At 30.2% G+C, this 18426-nt stretch overlaps 3 protein-coding genes across 3 annotated transcripts; 1 reads left to right on the top strand and 2 right to left on the bottom strand.

Annotated features, from left to right (window-relative positions):
• Nucleotides 1-1281: 1281 nt before the first annotated feature.
• Vps24 (vacuolar protein sorting 24) lies at nt 1282-4691 on the bottom strand. The gene is made up of 6 exons (XM_074114900.1): nt 4519-4691; nt 4383-4443; nt 4133-4312; nt 3935-4056; nt 3629-3718; nt 1282-1446 (listed from the first exon to the last, which is right to left on the bottom strand). The coding sequence occupies exons 1-6, from the start codon at nt 4561-4563 to the stop codon at nt 1285-1287; spliced, it is 660 nt and encodes a 219-aa protein (XP_073971001.1). The 5' UTR covers nt 4564-4691; the 3' UTR covers nt 1282-1284.
• A 1545-nt stretch (nt 4692-6236) lies between these two features.
• LOC141447379 (uncharacterized) lies at nt 6237-11518 on the top strand. Its single transcript, XM_074114872.1, has 7 exons — nt 6237-6562; nt 7346-7445; nt 7526-7656; nt 7730-7949; nt 8026-8207; nt 8613-8790; nt 10584-11518. The coding sequence occupies exons 1-7, from the start codon at nt 6560-6562 to the stop codon at nt 10844-10846; spliced, it is 1077 nt and encodes a 358-aa protein (XP_073970973.1). The 5' UTR covers nt 6237-6559; the 3' UTR covers nt 10847-11518.
• Nucleotides 11519-13084: 1566 nt separating this feature from the next.
• On the bottom strand, nt 13085-16647 carry LOC141447383 (uncharacterized). The gene is made up of 5 exons (XM_074114899.1): nt 16477-16647; nt 15782-15899; nt 14640-14797; nt 14474-14549; nt 13085-14018 (listed from the first exon to the last, which is right to left on the bottom strand). Exons 2-5 carry the CDS (start codon nt 15888-15890, stop codon nt 13624-13626), a joined length of 738 nt encoding a protein of 245 aa, XP_073971000.1. The 5' UTR covers nt 15891-15899; nt 16477-16647; the 3' UTR covers nt 13085-13623.
• Between the last annotated feature and the right edge of the window lie 1779 nt (nt 16648-18426).

The raw sequence follows: 18426 nt of genomic DNA, 5'->3' as shown, positions 1-18426 counted from the left end.
TATTTCATGGTATTTGAATATATATTTTATTTAACTGTTGATTCATATCTGTTTCCAAATGTAACTTGGAAAGAGGTATAAATAAAATTTCTGCTAATTAGCACCTAATTAGACATATTTTTATTTTCAAAAAGAAGAAAGAGAACATGAAAGATGAAAGAAGAGAAACTTTAGAAAGAAAAAGCGTGTTTGGCGATCTATCTAGTAAATCAAAAATGGTGTAAGTGCCAAATCGAACAAAACACATGGTGCGCTAAAACATTATCAATCAAACTAGAGCTGAAATATAGGACACTTATCTATTTAAAACAAAATAAACAGATTACCTAAATCACAATTCTTTTTTTTCACAGGTTTATTCCAATTAAAGCACAAGGGACATTAGTAAAGCCACTTAACTTCTTAAAAAAACAGTTGGCTATTTTTCCATATCCTTTTTTAGAATTTAAAAGGCTTCGTGCACACGACTATGATACAAGAATGAATGAATCTCCAAAAACGGTTCAAGTTTATTAATGTTTATGTTTCTAGAACAATAATTGGATCAGAAATGTAGGATAAAATCCTATATTGACATATGGTTTTAGTGTTTATCAATGCGGTTCGGTTTCGGGATCTAATCTGTCTTCAAGTTTGTGAAGTAAATCTGATGAACTATTCTCTCTAAAGATGTAACACTGAAAGTAAATCAGAATAAAATAGCACAATCTAATCAAGTGTTTTTTTTTTCTACTCAACATTTTCCTTTTTCTTTAGATCAGTTTCAAAAAAGTTCAATGCCAAGAGTAATTGTATAAATTTCATTCGGGTAAATATAGGCATTATCGATCGGTATTACAGTAAAGAATGATTAGCAATATTCATCGCTTTTACTTGAAAACAGTATGATTCTAAACTTCCAAGTTCAAGAATACTAGGGTTCAGGACTGAATTAAATCATACAAATATTCTGTCAGATAATGATTAAACTATGACGCATTTCTGATAACTATCTACAGACAAAAAATTTAAAACATCATTCTTGAAAATAATTTCCGAATTAATAAAGCAGAAGCTAACTCATTTGATCGACTGCTCAACTCCTAAATCTTTGTTCAGCATTTTCAAAACTTCATTCTTATGTTTTGCATATTAAAAAAAATATTCTCTTTTATATGTAAAATCGCTAGCACATAAGATATTTTTATAATGACCACCGTTATTACTTTGTAAAAACGAAAAGAAAATATTTAAAACTCACTTAAAGAGAAGCTAAAAATAACTTTTTGTTTTATAACATACAATTTAACTTCTTAGTGATTCGAGCCTATTTTGCATTTCTTTTAATTCATCTGCATCTTCCTCTTCAAGTTCTGCGGATGTAGTAGCTTGAGGTTCCGCCCCTGGTGCTTCTGTCACAGCGACTGGAGCTTTTCCAAGTGTTCCTTGCGTTATTTCCCACAGCACCTTTGAAGAATTGTAAATGAAACTATGAATATTACTTACAAAGGAACTATTTTAAGATTAAGTCATGTCTCATACATTATTGTAGAAGTATTAATATGATACAACCGAAAAAAAAACAAGCTAACTTTAGATCAATTTAAAAGAATTCATGAGCGCGTTACAGGAATTCAACTAAGCTGTGTCTCGGTCGTTTTTGATGTTATTAAATGGCGGATATTAATGTTTTCACAAAATTCATAACCGTCTGTTACTAACAGCTGGAGCAGCTTAGTTTTAACCTTTTTAGTTAATTACTTTACTTCTACTTCGAAATGTGATTTTATATTAAGAGAAGGAAGATGGTAACAACTTCTGTAGTGCTAACAATACAGTAGTATCTAATAATAATAATAATAATAGAGAGGTAGGAGAGGGGATTAGCTATGAGGTTAGCATACTGGACTCCCACGCGGAGGTCCCGGGTTCGAATCCAGCAGCTGACCCTTAGATTTTCTCTTCCTAGGAGCTTCTTACAGCTCACTGTCCGGAGGCCGGCAGTGCACTGGAAAAAGCTCCGGGCGCTAATAACCTCAGCTGTTGAAGCGCCAAAAAAAAAAAAAAAAAAAAAAATATATATATATATATATAAAATAATAGAGAGATTTATTGCCATCAAAAATATACATTTACATAAATATTTTAGTTCAGATAATCTCTACTCCTTAGTCCTTAGACTGTGAGGAGGAAAGTATCTATAGAACTCTTTTAAATATGTACCATCCTCCTGAAGCTCCAAAAGGAAGCGATACGTTGCATAAATTATTATGTTGTAGTGAAAATTAAATAAAAGATCGCGCGTTTATATTTTCATCAAGGTCCATTTTATAACTTGAATATTCAACATTCTAATATTTCGCGATGCTTGAGACATGGGAAAGGTGAAAAATTTGGTGAAAAAATACTACTTTTATCTTAATCTCACAGTTACAAGTGACAATATTCTGCAAATTTTCAACAAATTCGAAATATAGAGAAACTTAAGTATTTTCTTCCTCTCGAAACCACTTAAAATCCACATCAAACTGATTTAAGCTAAATGATAAAGTACACTATTGTATATCAATAACGAATAAATAAGAAAGTACGGAGCTAAAATAGTTTTTTGGAACCGCAAGCTATTAATATTTTTTTTTTTTTCTTATTCCTTGGCATCAGTTTACACTATTAGCCAGAAAATTACCTTCATAGATCCTAATTTTTACTTAGGGTAGCCTTAAGACTAGTAATGAAGTGGACCAGTTCATCGAAAGCTCGGACCTCAAGCTAGGATTTATTTAAGCAATGTCTTTAGACTACCAGCACTAATGCAAGGACTAATATAAACTCGAATTTCAGTTACCGCAATTATGTGAAAAAAGGCAATTATGCAATATTGATTCAGGAAATACATTATTAATGAGATTAAAATAGACAATGAAAATCTGCTCAAAAACTTCGAACATCCTTTTCGGAATTCAAATTACTGCTTCAAATTAGAGTTAAAAAAAGAAAAAGAGATTTAATAGAGTTTTTAAAGTTTTCAATGCAATAGTTACAGCTTTATTAGGACTTTTTTTTTTAATGATTTCTTAGACTCAAATTTATTGGCTAGTCTCATTATTGAATCTTCCCTAGTAATCTGTAATTTGTAAATGAGATAATTCAGAATTTTATTTAATTTCACCTCGATATTCGCTTATAAAATATAAAATCTATTTTGCCGTCCATATCATCTTTGAAAGGAAGCGTTGTGGATAAAATAGAATAAACAAGTTACAAATCAATGTGAAAAACCAAGTGGTACGTCTAAGTTGTAATGTAACCCATTGGCGCAGGCAGAGAAAAATACAGAAAACTCGAAAAATTGGTACCTCTTGATACTAATATAAGTCGCAAGAAAAAAACACCTTGTAATTACGGCTGTAGGATGTTATAAGGTTATAATTTTAAGATAAGATATAAAAAGAAATTTATTAATCACGAGGAAAAGGGTGTGTCTTAATGTTGCAACATATTTTTAATTTATTTTTAAGAAAATTCAAATTTATCAGAAGTGTATCTATTAAAACGTTATCACCACTTTACTGTCATTATTGGTTCAATAATCTCAACAACGAATATCCAAGATTACTAGTTTCTTAGCAATTAATTATTAAAAAAGTACCTTATCAATTTCTTCCTGTGCTTCTTCTTCCATTTCTTCTGGGTCAATTGAATCCATAGTTTCTTCCAACATTTCCTCAATAATGCCCGCCTTAACATAAATACTAAAATGTAAAGATGTTATTGTATATATTCAGTGAAAAAAATGCTATCTTGCATTTTGATATATTTGCAATTTAAATAGAATGCAATATGATTATAATGTACTGAAGAACATATTGCAAGTAGCAAAGTATAGTCCAAGAGAAATGTGAATAGTTCATTGTAGAACACTATTACAGACACGTCTTAATAAATTAACACATACCCTCATCATTTCTTTAGACAATTCCCTCATGGTTGCTGCAACTTCTGGAACTCTTACTAGTCGTTGCATTGACTGCATAACTTCTGTAGACTTTTGAAGTGATCCACAAACTCTTAACGTTGCTATATTAATAAATTAAATATAATCGAAAATTTCTCAAAAAAAAGAAGCAAACCTAACAGAAAGAAAATTACTCACCTAACTGATTTTTCATTTGCATTTGAATTGAATTAAGATGGGCTTTGGACGTGTAGATTTTATTCACAGCTTTGCGAGCTCTTAATATTTCTTTGGCAAGAATCGTACATACCGCTTTATCTCCTTTTTTTGCAGCTTCTTTCAAAGATCTCTTTACCTTATCTTCCTCACGCTGTATACCTTTAAAAACTTAACTTATTACAAAAATATTCTTTCACTTCACTTTAAATAAAGAAAGGTAATGAATTACTTCTGATTTGCCGATCCAACTGTGAATTTTCTTTACGAATTTTGTGAGACCATTCGTTAACCTTAAAACAAAAAATACGTCATCTATCTGCGATCTAAATAATAAAACTAAACGTTTAGAGATAACTCTAACTCACCAAAACTTTGGGATCTCGTTCAGGTGTTTTACCAAATAAACCCATTTTTTCGCACTAATGACGTAGGTGTCAAACTAAAACAAGATATTTTACATATTACTCATGACAGGTAAGTTACGACAGATCACAACAAACGGGCTAACCAACGTCAAGTTGCCCATCGCAGAACAGCTGAGCTTGAAAGGTCACACTAACATTTGCAATATTTACAATACGATTGCTGCGAAGTTATACACATTGAAAAGCATTCATATAAAACAATTCCTGCAATGCAGTTTGAACGTACAATTTATCGTAAAAGATTAAAGGATTGATATTAATGAAATATTAACTGTTTCGATATATACTGGTCGATCACTCTATCGATGCTATGCCATCGAAATAAAGAGTTAATGAAAACATGAATTATAATTCAATTTATGAACAACGAATTGAATGTAACGTATTTTCTTCTGAGATTATTCTTGATTAAACGTTATCTCAGTTACAACTCCCGCAGAGGGAAGTAGGCTAGCCATCTCTTTAAGGAACTGGCACCCTTGAGGGTATGCCAGCCTAACTACATGAACGAAGCTCCAACAAGCACTGCGTTTCGAATACTTCAACTATTAGGATAGAAGATACACCAACCTTTGATATTAACAATATTATAATCGTTAGTTCTGAAGATGATCTAGTCTCTAGGTCGAAAGCTTGGGAAAAAATAAATACAAAATTAGTCTTCCTTTTGGATAAATGTTTTATATAATTAATATCGGATTCGGGGTGGTTAGGTAGAGTAAGTTCGAGTAGCTACATTTTATTTTTGGAAAAATTTTCAACTTTTTATCAATGTTTGTTCCCCTTCACATTACCCACTGTCCTGTGTGCCCTCGCAACAGCATGTACTCCATTACGCTAAACTGTAGGAATAAGTTACAATCTCTATCAAAGAGATTTTAAGTACTCATTAGGAGCGATTATCCATACTACTGGCTCTCGCTTTCCCTAGGGCTTCCTTAGATATCCTGAGTATTCTTCAATTGCGCCACGATTCCAATTTTATCCACCTTTATTGGATTTTCAGCATTTCATTGTCACTTATATATTATGTTTATATGGATATGGATTAATACTGTCCGGTAGAGTTGATTCAATTCAAAATGTATTACAGCACTTCAGATCCAACCACTATTCTGGAAGAAGTTCAAGTACCTTGTCCTGCAGTTAAAACTATTACGATTTTTGAAAAGTATTTTAATTTTGTTTTAGATTATTCTTAAATAGTCTTAATCCAGTAACACTCGTTATAAAATAAGTAGTCTTACATACTTATTATGAAATGAGTGATCTATTATCACTCATTATAAAATATGTAAAAATTAGAACACAAGTATTAGCAAAAATGCTTATAATTAATTTTAAAATAGGTGGCCTTAAATATTTCTTTCAAATTTGCCATAAGCACAAGCCACGTCGACTAGGGCTCATTAGATAATCCGTTGTTTATTGCTCGAACATGGTTAAAAATATAAAAGTTAAGGTGATAAAGCATATTTTCTGCTAAAATATCTTTCATTTTATGCTAATAAAATAAAAATATAGTCTACACTTACCTTTCTTTTCTCAAGTTGAAAAAAAAAGTCTTACTGTTCTGGTATGAATTCTAGCCACGTTCAGTTGAAGTAAACGCTTTACGAGGGGCACAGACCTCTCCTAGTATGTTTAAGGTTGTTTATTTTACTTAGCTCTGATTTGGGCCTAATATAGAGAAGACTAAGCAGTCTCTACGGTTGTTTGTTTATTCCTTTTTTTCCTTCTTTTTTTAATCTGTGCTGACTATACTGTCAAAATAAAAGACAATGATCACCCTTGGAAATAATTCACTAAGGCAATTGACTTTTGTTTTTCTTTCGGAAGAAAGAGGGAGAAATCTTCTTCTTCTTTTTTTTTTGCTGTTAAAAATAAAGATAATGTTCAATTAGTTACTAGACAATTCTTCCTTCCTAAACGAACACTCAATGGAGCTTCCTCTTTATTGGATAAAACATATCGGAGAAATATGGTAAGCACTCTATAATTTTATTTTTAATGTCATAAAATAATTCTAGCAGACAGATGATATTAATTTATTTTAAATTTATTAGATATGTGCAACAAAATTACACTTTTCGTTTCTTTTCTCTGGAGTTTTGTAAATACCATCTTTTACAGTGTATGGAGACTTACTTATATCTTTGGCAGTTACATTATTGAAATAGGCATCTTTTGTTTAGGTTTTTATTAGAAGGCAAACAATTTTGATTACTTTCTGTTACCAGGAAATGCAATTGTTCGGTTTTAGGCTCTTACAGTTTTCAAGAGGCGGCCGAAATTTAGAGACTGAAGAAAATACGGAGGTGGATTTTAGAAAAAAGGTTCACATACTTTTTTTAAACTCTCCAGATAATTTTTCTTGAGAGAAAAATCTGTGTTGAAAATAAACACGTTAGCCCCGTTGATGGAATAGTAAGAAAAATAAATGCGAGTAAACACATCAATTTCATAAAACTTGATTTAGGATCTACAAGCTAGAATAATACATTCAATCCTTAAGTGAGATTATAACGTACAAATTCCAGATAATTCGGAATAAAAAAGTGCTTTCTAGGCAGGTTGTATTCAGCTTTGGATTAGCATATTCAAATATATGGTTAAATAATAAATAGTTTCATAATTGATCCGATTCAATGGGACGTTTTGGATATTATGTACTTCAAAATCTTGTTTTAAATGCTTTCTATTTGAGAAAAATATCTTTGTTATCCTTTATTTTTCTAATATGGATTTGTGTTTTTAAATTTCTTAGATTATTGCGACCATAAAGTATACCGTTCTAATACTAGTAATTTATCCATCCCAAATATTTGGCGCAGATGCAAATCTTTTTGAAAAAGATCACTTAGATGGTTAGAATTTTAAATAATTTGTTTTCTCTTAGTTTCTTTTTATTTTAATAGTTATAGATATTAATTGTTATAATTTTTAGACGAACTTGAGTTAATGGTAACGCCTGGAAATATAACAAAGAAATTAATACCAGGATCTCAGCCTGTCAAATTAAACTGTATGAATAAAGGTTGGAATTTTCATGGAGGAAATATTACATGGTTTTATAAGGTTCGCAAGGTTTAAAAACCACTTTTCTACAAAATAATTTATCAGCAAATTAAACTTATTTACCTTTCCGAAGGCATGTGGATCAGGAACAAACAAAGGTTTATGTGATACTGCCGCGATACGTAGCGTAGAAGATATTCCTATTTGTGGAGTTTCTAATTTACAACCATGCTCGCCAAGATTAACTTTAGACAAGCCTGTAAGTGGTCTTTATAAATGTTATCAAATGGAAAAGAAGACTGGTTATGTAATAACAGCTACTCTTGTTAATACTTTCCAATTGGAAGTTATGGGTCAGTTTTTTTACATTTTCACACTACAAAAAAAAAAATAATAATAATTAACTAATATTTAAGAATTAATTTACAGATAGGAGTATGAAAGCTCCTGAATTTGAGCGGGGTCCAGAAGATATTGTAACAACTGCAGGAACTAACGTAATATTTCTGTGCAAGGTTCGTAGTTCTCTACCTTTGCATGTAAACTGGTACAAACAAGTAGAAAAATTACAATCACATGGTACTATACAATATGAGAAGAAATTTTATCAGGTAAAATCTAATATTTATTCAATGATTTAAATTCACAAATGACGCAGTTAATTTCTATTTGTCTTAACTCCTCGACTGAAACTATAGAGAAAGTACTGCGAAGTTTTTATTTTGAGCATTCATTCTGGAAATAAGTTTATATCCATCCATGGAAATGTATTATTTTACGATCTGGTTTTGAGTACGTACGTAAGATTTGAGAAAAGCCAGGCTGGAAGCGTTTGTTTTTCGAAATTGACTCTTACAATGGAAGTATATATATTAAACCTTAGCTTTTGTAATTAAGGATAAGGGATCCAGCCGCCTAATATTGTTCTATAAAAGAACCACCCCTCAAATTATGTAAGACAAAGTCGCATTCCACCTAATTCCACAATAAGATAAACTTAAATTATATTGTTGCAGAGTTTAAATGAGACTGAGGTTTCCATTAAAGGTGATTTATTAAGTCAATTAAAGCTCAAAAGGGTTACACTAAAAGATGCAGGTACTTATGCTTGTGGAGCTATTAATGAGGCTGGGATACAATATAGAGAAGCAAAGCTTACGGTAAAGGAAGTGAAACAAGATAATGATAGAACTGGTAAACTTTAATTTTTTACAGTAATGATCGTAAAATCACATATTTATGAAGCATACCAAATTTAATATTTTATTCATCGCTAATGAATTGATTAAAATTTCAGAATTTTCTGTATATTCTTAAATTTTCACCGGAAACTGAATTTTCCAGTATATATAAAATTTCTTAGTTTGAGTAAAAAGGCCGACAAAGATAGAAAAATAGGTAATACCTATTTGTAAGTGCTAATAGCTAAATATAAAACGACATTCAATCATTACTAGTTAATTTTAATCGAAATTAAGTTTATAAATAAAATTCTAATTCAAAGCGAATCAGTTGACTTAAAGAATCACTTTACTTAATACATTTTTCAGTTTTTACAGATCTTTATCGAAACTGGTTCCAGTAATTTTATAAACCTCGTACATATTACTTACTTTAAGATCTGATAGTCCATTAAATATTTACCCAGTTAAGTTCATTCAAATCAGGCTCTTCTTAGCGAGGGATGAAGTTAAGCTTTCCGCTGAAGTGCTATTCAATACGATTCTAGTTCCAATTTTAGTATATGTACCGCCGAAGAGAGTACAACTATTCTAATTACAAATTTTGAACATAAAATGTCTCATAGGAAGATATACCACTGCTCAGTAGGGCTTGTCAGGTTTTCTATATTTGACTGGTTAATTGCGAAAGGTTTCAATTGAAGTTAGACATAATTTGTAGAACTTATCACCATTTTTTGAGAACAATCATAGTAACGGGGTGCTTGCTTTCTCCAATTGTATAATTTCGCTACCATGAATTTAGGCAATCTAATGCCACCTACCTCTTTCGTATAAATTCTATCAACAAAATTTAATTACGAAGCTGCGTAAGAGAAAGACATGTGATCGTTCAAACCATGAATTTTTTTTTTTTACCAGAAATTCCGAACTTCTAGAAATGGGGATAAAATTTGATAATTTACGATGTTAAAAGCAATTCAAATTTAGAATTCACATTTTAAGATGAAAATTAGAATGGACTGGTAGAATTTACTTACTTTACTTCACTACAACTTAGCGTCGAACTAAACAACTTCTCTCAGGTGCCATTCTTATTAGTATTTCTGTTGTAATTGATGTTTACTCCAGGAATCTCTTTGATGTAACACTGGCTTGCTGAGACGTTACTCCAGTTTTCTCTTTTTTTTTTTTTCTTCTTATGACCAATCTATAAGGTAAAGTTTTATACATTTGAATTCACTCTATAACATTTTGAAACTATCTAAAACTAAAGTGTAGGCAACTAGAAGCAACGTTCAGCTTTATTTTTGGTTATAGTTATCCCTCCCCAATTCAGGTAATTTTGAAAATCGAGCCAGATTTAAATATATCATAAAATGTTCTATGGCAAATCTGTTAGAACAAAAGAAATAAAAACAACAACACTTTAAAACTAGATTACTCAGGTTTTTGCTCTGTGGAGAGTAAATGAAATTGAAATGAAGTTTCATTGAAAGCATTTTTGTAAATAAACAAACTATCTTAAAATAATAATAATGACGTTCATACAACAATATTTATTAAACAATGACGTATTTAATCTCTATAGAAATTAATTTATAAAAAGTAATTTATGATTAAATAATATTACGCTAATAAACTTAAATTATTGATCTTTTTTAAAAACTTACGTTTATTTTTCATTCACAAAATATTTTGTGCGAGAATAAATTCTGGTAGTCATTATACTGCAATTCTCTAAAAGATCATTGATTTTTTTTATTATATGATTAATTGCAATTTGTCATTAAAAATTTGTTGCAGTGAAAACTAAAAAATCTGAATACGATGAATGGAAATGGGCAATAATAGCTTCAGCTGTAGTACTATTGGTGCTTCTCTTGAAGTGTCTCTTTTGTTGGAAGTTATTAAAACGAGCATTCAGCATTGATGATCATAGAATTTCTGGTTACGCACAAAACAGGCGCGTACAATCTCAAACAAGAGGAAATCTTCGTAAGAAAATGGAATTACAACCAGAAACTGGAAATGAAACTTCAGATTATGAACAAGTGTTTACATTATAAAGCTGGAGAAACTGCGAAAGAAAAACTGTATAAGACATCTTTATATTTAAACATCCTAAGTATTTTTTTTTTTTACAAGTGGATGGTAAATAGTCAGGGATGATTTCTTTTAAAAACATATTTATAGAATAGTAATAATATCGTTTTTTGATTAAGATACAGAATCTCTGAGATTTCCAGAACTCAGTTCTTAAAAAGTTGCTCACATAGAAAATATGGATAGTAAAGAGGCTAAATTAATCCGATAATGTAATTTCATACAATTCGTTTAACAAGAGGTACGATGCTCAATAAAGACAATACATGTTATTTTTAAACGGATGTCTTTTCATTTTGCTTAATTAATCTAAACAAGTACAACTTTTTATAATTTAACATTGTGAGTGAAGTTCGTTTAAATTGTGGAACTGGAAAACGAAAACCTGAGATAATCAAACTTGATATTCTATAATTGAAATTATTCACATGATGAATCCTCTCCGACTCACCAAAACTTTTGAATCTTAATAAACCTTATCCGTTCCGTCTCTAAAGAAGATCATAAGCGTCAGTGTGTATTTTAAAAATAATAATAATAAACTGAAAATAATTTTTAAAAAGAGTGTTTAAATTGCAAATAAATAATACAAAATAAAACAAAAACTGATTATTTCAATAATTATATGCTAGCTATCTACAGTATAAAAATATTTCTCATTTCGGACCAATCCGGAATCCATCTTCAGTGTCTACAAAATCTGAATGAATTAAATCTGTCCGGTTGGACAGAGTTGATCGTCCAAAAGTGCACTAAAAAACATAAAGTTGTAAAACAATCAGCTTTGACAATTTTTTCTCTTTTAGTCAAAATTAATATCACAAGTATATTAATCTGAGCAATTTATAATGAAACGAACATTAAACAAACGTTAATGAACGCACATTAAAAATGATGTCTTTTATAGTACAATAATACTGATGCAAAGTCACAATTCTTAAGTCATAAAACTGCCATTAGGATGTTTAAAATATTATTTCAAAAAAGATAAATAATATTTTCAAAAAGAATTTCCAGAAAACTTTATTGTCCTTTTTTGAAATAATTTTTTAGATTACTTAATGGCAGTTTCATGGCTTACAAATTGTAACAAGTAATTTGATCACATTGAGACAGTATTATTGCAAAATTATATGAGTGGTTTTGTTTTCAATTTTAAAATAGCCAGATTAATGTACATGTGATTTTAATTTTGACTAACACGTATAATACATATAATTTGGTAGAAGCTTAAGATGAACCCTGGGTTGGTCCAAAACGAATGAGAAAGGATTTTACAAAGTAGAAAGCTGTTATAATATATTAACAAACACACCTACATCTGTCTGCATACTAACCACATAAAAATCAAAATTTTTACCATCTGACTCTGAGGTGAACCAAATTTCTGCGGCCTCTAGGGTCTTACTTATCCTTCGTGGGACACCGTCTCCGCTAATTCGTTCTATATAGTCCCACCACTGCTTCTGAATATCACTTGTTTGTCCCAGCAATGAATTCACAATCAGTTCTATTTTAATGCCTTCACGCAGTCGGAAGTACAAGAGTTAGGAATATTTTTATGTAAACAGGCAAGCGTTTTCCAGAAGCAGTCACGGGGCAACGTAGGAAAAATGAGCGGAACTCTACTACATGAAGGATCTTGAGGTCATACAGGCCTACAGCCTAAATGTAAGCCAGATGGCAAAATCAATTTTTATTTAATTTTTTATTATTTATTTTTAATTTAAACCTACCAATGAAAGTAACGCATCTAAGCTGCCTAGATTTTCTTTCGGGTTGCTGAGGTAAGCGCCTAGATTCCCGACCTTTACAGGGGGCCGGAAATGCCTTATACCTTTAACTTTAAGAGTAATTGCAATTCTTCCCCTCTTTCATCGGTCATAAATTAAGCGAAATTTCCGCAGTTCCTCTCGGATGTGAACTAGAAATAATAATAAATTAAGTCTAAGAATATGTTATTTTATATTCGTCTATATAGAAAATATTAACAGCAGATTTAATTTATTATTATTTTTGTTCTGGAGGGTTTAGTCAGGAAAGAATAAAAATTATTTGCTCAAGTTTCGATATTTTATTATACCATATTAAAACTACGTGTCTGTAGGCTTGAAGATGACTGGATTCTTTAAAACTGAAACATCTTCAAAGTAAAAAATAATGTTTATTCTCTCCTGACCAAGTCTTCAGAAAAAAAAAAAATCTTCTGTTAAATTGGTTTATTTGTGACGTGTGAGCAAACAAATATTAGATTAAAGAAGTTATAAAGCAATTAATATAGCGGATTTTTTGAGAGAAAAATTGAAGTAGTACTATTAAAAATGCTCAATTTTGATTAAACTACTAGTATTACAATTGTTTTCTGTATATACAATTTTTTAATAAAACAAATTAAACATAAAAAATCTTCTTCTGTTTAAATGTACTAGCAGAAGAACTTTTTCATCACAATTCTTGAAGAGGTGAAGATTGAAACCTACTTTTAAGCAGGGCATCATTTTTATTTATGTATTTTTAATTATCTTTAAAATTTATAACAAAATCTTTAATAAGAAAATAAATTATGCCCTCAACCATTGATAGATTTCAAACTCACTAACATTTTGCCTAGTTAAAAATTAGGATCGTAAAATTATTAAGTAAATAAAGTACGATGCATTAATATTTACAGTATTGTTTAAGACCGCTGTCCTTAGAGTTTTTAATAGTTGTCCAAAGCAACCAATTACATTTTCTTTAATCAAAAATTATCATCTGATAAAATATTCATTATCAGACCATCAACTTTAACACCAACGTCTTCACTTGCTTGCTCTTCAGACTCATGCTGTTCTTGTTGTTCATGTTGTTGATTTATTAAACCTATTAGTCCTGACACTTTTTCAAAAACTGTAGCTAATCTACCTAAATTATAGGCTATTTGTTCTAAGGCTTCCGCTTTTCTAATAGATTTATCGCTTAACACGTACTCATTGCTAATTTTTCTTATAACTTCATTGTTGTTATGTCTAACAGATGATGTTAGATGTCTTTGTAAGATGTTTGGTTTTTTCATTGGTGCACGTCTTTCTTCTACAATAACTGTTGGTTGGGTATTACCATCTTCATCAACTGTTACTTCTAATTGTTCCGTTGCTGAAAGCAATTTAAGAGTTTAAGACAAAAGAATTGGTTAAGAATTTGAAGGTTTTGAAAATTCATCATTTTCAAGAATTAAAATATAAGAAATATTGTTGCATTATAATTAGAAAGTTAGCAAGTTAAAAGGCAACAACCTTTTATATTTAAGCATATTTAAGTAAGACTAATTACTGCCATATCAATCAACCATAATACCCAAAAATTATTTTAGCCGTATTGTAACTGCACTATCAAAACATCCACAGATTAAAAGGAAAGCTAATGTAAAAGCAAAATCTCTAAAATTGCCAATTAAGCTTAAATTTAGTATTAGCAAAATAAATAAATTGTTGATTGATAGCTTCTAAGTAGATCTAGTCAGAAAAAAACTTTGAATTATCCAACGTTCAATATCATGGTTGGAACTTTAGAAGTTTACTAATATGTTTTGTAGTATAGAAGGGTCATACCCGTGTAATCGTGAAACACCACTTCAGAATGAAACTTTTCTCCCGAACATTCTTCTGTTTCTGATCTTTCTACCTGCTGAATAAACAAACTCATTGTACAAATTTAGTTTCAATAGCTGATTATCCGAAGGTTTTTTCACACGTCTAAAAATGATTAAATACATACTTCATCCTCCTCTTCAACTTCTTTTTCCTCTGGTTCTGGTAGTTGTTTGGCCTTTGCAGTTGATTTAAGTTTGTTCATGTGAAGAGTATCCAATTTGTCTAATGCAATCCTTTTATGTTTCGCTTTTATATGTCTTCTTAAGTTAGAGGTGGAGCCACCTGAAATAGGTATTGGTAATTTTTTAGCATGAAATGAACAGATTACCTTATTCCCAATTGGATTACGTTCAAGAAGAGGTACTGACTACAAGTAACAATTTTAAGAAAATATTAGACTACATTATTAAAAATTAAGGAGACAATTATTGTCAACTGTTTTCAGGTTCTCCTTTCGTAATACAAAAATAAAAAATTGATCTTAATGAATTTTTTTTTTGTTTTTTTAACAGAAGGTAAGTAATTAAACTGTAATACTTAAGGAATTATTACAAATCAGTGATTATTCTGCTCTTTTCGAGTTTTAATTTTCTATTTCTTTTTAATACGTAATAAGGTAAATTTCTACGTTAGAAGTTCAGAATGGGTCTTAATTAAATAATTAAAACTATATAATACTTAAAAGTATCATTTCATTTGTAATTTATATATGTATTTATTTATTGACTTTGTATTTGATGAGTACACTTGTCTATTAATTTTGTAATTTATTGTTTTCATTTTAACTACTGTTATACTTTTATATTTTGCTGATGAATGTATTATTTTTTTAAAAATTCCATTCGTGGAATTTTCAATTACATATTTATTTCCTCAACCACTTTACTCTTGCTTTTCCATTTTTACTTACATGTACTACATACATTTTTCTCGTTTTATGTATACATGTACTTTACATATTTATTTTTTTTTATGTATTCTACATTAATTGAATATATCTTAATGGGGTGATATGATTCATAAACATGGGTGCATAATTAATAATTAAAAACCCATAAGCCCTTAACATTCGCCAATTTTTTTAAATAACTAATTAAGTAACGCTTTTTGTTATAAATATTATTTATTTTCGTTCGGTCTACCCTCAACTAAGACAATGCCCGACTAAAATGAGTGCATGCTTTTCAGGTTCTTAATTTTTTCAATTCGTCCTATTTCTAACTATAGAAGCAATAATTGGTTTAATGTAAATAAAAACTTGCTAACCTCTAGTAGAAATTATTGCTCCACATATAGTACATTTTCCTACATCTCTAGATTGCTCATTAAAGTAGATCCAAATAGAACTTCGTTTAGGAATCTGGTTTTTAGGCATGATGGCTTTCTAAACAGATAAAGACTAGATTAATTTTAATTACCTGAATGCTTCAGTTAACATTACTATTGTTTACAGAACTATTTTTTTATTTAGTTATAATTCAAATCACCTAAAAAAATGATCATATCTTAATGTAACATTCATAAAAAAATTCATGAATGAAAACATTATTATTTCTGGCTAAGCTAAAGAATAAATTAAGTTGACATAGATTTTTGTTTTAGCTTAGAATTAAAGCGAATGAATTTTGATTTTTTTTTTTTTAAGTACATAGAAAACTCCTGGAAGAAATGTATTTCTTCTATTTTGAATGCCTGCTCTGCAGTTGTAATAGCTTACAACTCAAAAATTAAAATTTCTGCTCTGCAGTTATAAGTGCTTTCACTTTGTTAACAATAACTTGAAAATTAACAGATTTTCAACATTATTAAACCAGACGATTCATTTCAGTTACTTATAATTTCTAAGTTAATTATTCTCTATAATAAAAGAAAACTACATGAATGAGCTTTTTAAGTGCTACAGCTGCATTAACCATGGCCTCTGTCGACATATTCTAAACATTAGTTTTTTTGATAATTACCAATTTTAGGAATTCGTACTCGTATCCTTTTGGGTAAGAATTATTTCTGTTAGATTCGTTCGAAAATTGAACAGAGTCGAGTTAAGACACGGATGATATTCAGAACGGTTCGCGAGATTCAACCGACATACACAGCAAACACTTAAAATAGACCAATTGAGAAGGTTATAAGGTTATTCTAATCTGATTCGGTCCGTCACTACTCATGTACCTTCATTACTGTTTTCGTTAAATTAGCTATAATTTTTAAAATTTTATTCAATACAGGAAAAATTTACAGTTTTAAAAATAAAAATAAAATTAGAAATTTATTAAAATTGCAACTGGTATACATCACTGTATTGCAGTATATTCAAATTAAATCTGGAAGAAAATACTAAAAACAAATGTGTTGGTTATTAAAACTATTTATAAATATTTTTGAAAAACAAATGCTTTTAAATGGGTAAAGTTGCTATGCGGATGATGAGAAGGTGAAATTGTATATGAATGGTATCATTTTAAGTATGTGCACGACATCGGGCCTTGGGGAAGTTAGATCGTTTCGAATATTTTTTCACAACTTAATACTATATATTTTTTTTTTAATTGTATCAAATTCCATGTTGTAACAAAATAATTTCGTTAACGTATACTCAAAACGTTTTCAAACTAATGAAAATTTGGTTATGTCCTCAATACTGGATATCTTTGTATCCGCCGTAGCATGCATGTTTATTGTATCCCTACCACTTCGAACTTACATTCAACATCAAAGGTAGATTAATCTGTTTGGTGCAGAGATCTCGGCTTTACGTATGTTACCGTCACGCACTAGCTGACCCCTTGAGTCTAGTAATCTACAGATTAATCAGTTTCTAATGATGGATCAAAGTTGTTAGGCTAGTTATTGCTCTAAGCGATCAAATCGTTAGTAATAGCTATGATGTATTGTGGCGCGGGTGCGATTTCCGTTTACAGCCTTGAATTTTATTTGTAAGGTTAAAAGAGAAACGTGATTTGTCAACCTCTGATATCTGATCAATAAATAGACATAAAGCTCACCTGAAAAGTAGACATTATTCTACTTCAGCGACTTACTTAGACTAATTATTGTTATTATTAGTCAATTATTATTTTGAGGAAGCGATACAATCTAGTTCGGTGCCTGTATTTAGATCCACCTTGTAAGAATGTATTCCTTACATACCCAAAAAAAGTTAAACCGTACCTTTTTGTAATTGACTTAGTATATTTCTTTAAGTTGGAAGTATTTCTCATGGTTCATTAGTTTCGCTCTGACATGAAGACGCGTAAAATGTGAATCTTCCACGTGTCTCTGCTCGGAGAGTTCCAGTAGGCTTCCACTTCCCAGTGTTTTGTTTTCTTGTGAGCCTCTATATATTGGCTTTTTACCTTACAGATACACATAAGAGAAAAAACAAAAATCTTCCACCTATTCATCCATGCATTAAATCGAATTTTTGTTTCCAAAACTATTGTCATTTGGAACTATCGGTTCACTTCGCCTCTTAGTGCGCTGTTCTTGCAGCAAAAAAGTGATACTTCTATCTACCCACCGAACCCTAACACTTGAGGAGATAGGTTTTCAACCTGATAGGATTTTTCCCAATGGAACTTTAATATAAAAGTGACAGGCTCAACTTACATTAGATTTTTACGAGTAGTTAATAGCCAAATATCCTTGGTGGCCTAATAGAACTTGTGTTTTTCTTTAGTGAAAAGAGCTTTGTAGAACGTATGAAGCAAAATATTATATCTAATAGAATTTAAATAAATACTATTAGAAAACCTCCTCCATTAATCTCGTCCGTTATATTTTGATAATGATCAAGATAAATAGCAGCTAATTCAGAAATCTTTGGTTACCTACATCTGAAACAAAATAAATAAATAAATAAGCGTATAAATGATTTTTTAAAAAAAGGGGTGCTGGCAAAGATGACTCAG

Source organism: Rhodnius prolixus, unplaced genomic scaffold, assembly GCF_049639745.1.
Source record: "Rhodnius prolixus isolate KJV_2025 unplaced genomic scaffold, Rpr scaffold_7, whole genome shotgun sequence".
Classification (NCBI taxonomy): Eukaryota; Metazoa; Arthropoda; class Insecta; order Hemiptera; family Reduviidae; genus Rhodnius; species Rhodnius prolixus.
Note: the sequence above shows the minus strand (reverse complement) of the source record. Positions and strands in the feature narration are given on the sequence as shown.

Bases quoted from the DNA above. Each gene is read 5' to 3' on its own strand.
- LOC141447383 (XM_074114899.1), bottom strand. From the start codon at position 15,890: ATGCCTAAAAACCAGATTCCTAAACGAAGTTCTATTTGGATCTACTTT. The intron at 14,550-14,639 runs GTATGTATTTAA...TTGTTTATTCAG, and splicing joins AAGTTGAAGAGGAGGATGAA to CAGGTAGAAAGATCAGAAAC. The intron at 14,019-14,473 runs GTATGACCCTTC...AATTGCTTTCAG, and splicing joins GGTGTTTCACGATTACACGG to CAACGGAACAATTAGAAGTA.
- Vps24 (XM_074114900.1), bottom strand. From the start codon at position 4,563: ATGGGTTTATTTGGTAAAACACCTGAACGAGATCCCAAAGTTTTG. The intron at 4,313-4,382 runs GTAATTCATTAC...AAGTTTTTAAAG, and splicing joins GTTGGATCGGCAAATCAGAA to GTATACAGCGTGAGGAAGAT. The intron at 3,719-3,934 runs GTATGTGTTAAT...ATTTATGTTAAG, and splicing joins TGTCTAAAGAAATGATGAGG to GCGGGCATTATTGAGGAAAT.
- LOC141447379 (XM_074114872.1), top strand. The intron at 7,657-7,729 runs GTTCGCAAGGTT...ACCTTTCCGAAG, and splicing joins ATATTACATGGTTTTATAAG to GCATGTGGATCAGGAACAAA. The intron at 8,208-8,612 runs GTAAAATCTAAT...ATATTGTTGCAG, and splicing joins ATGAGAAGAAATTTTATCAG to AGTTTAAATGAGACTGAGGT.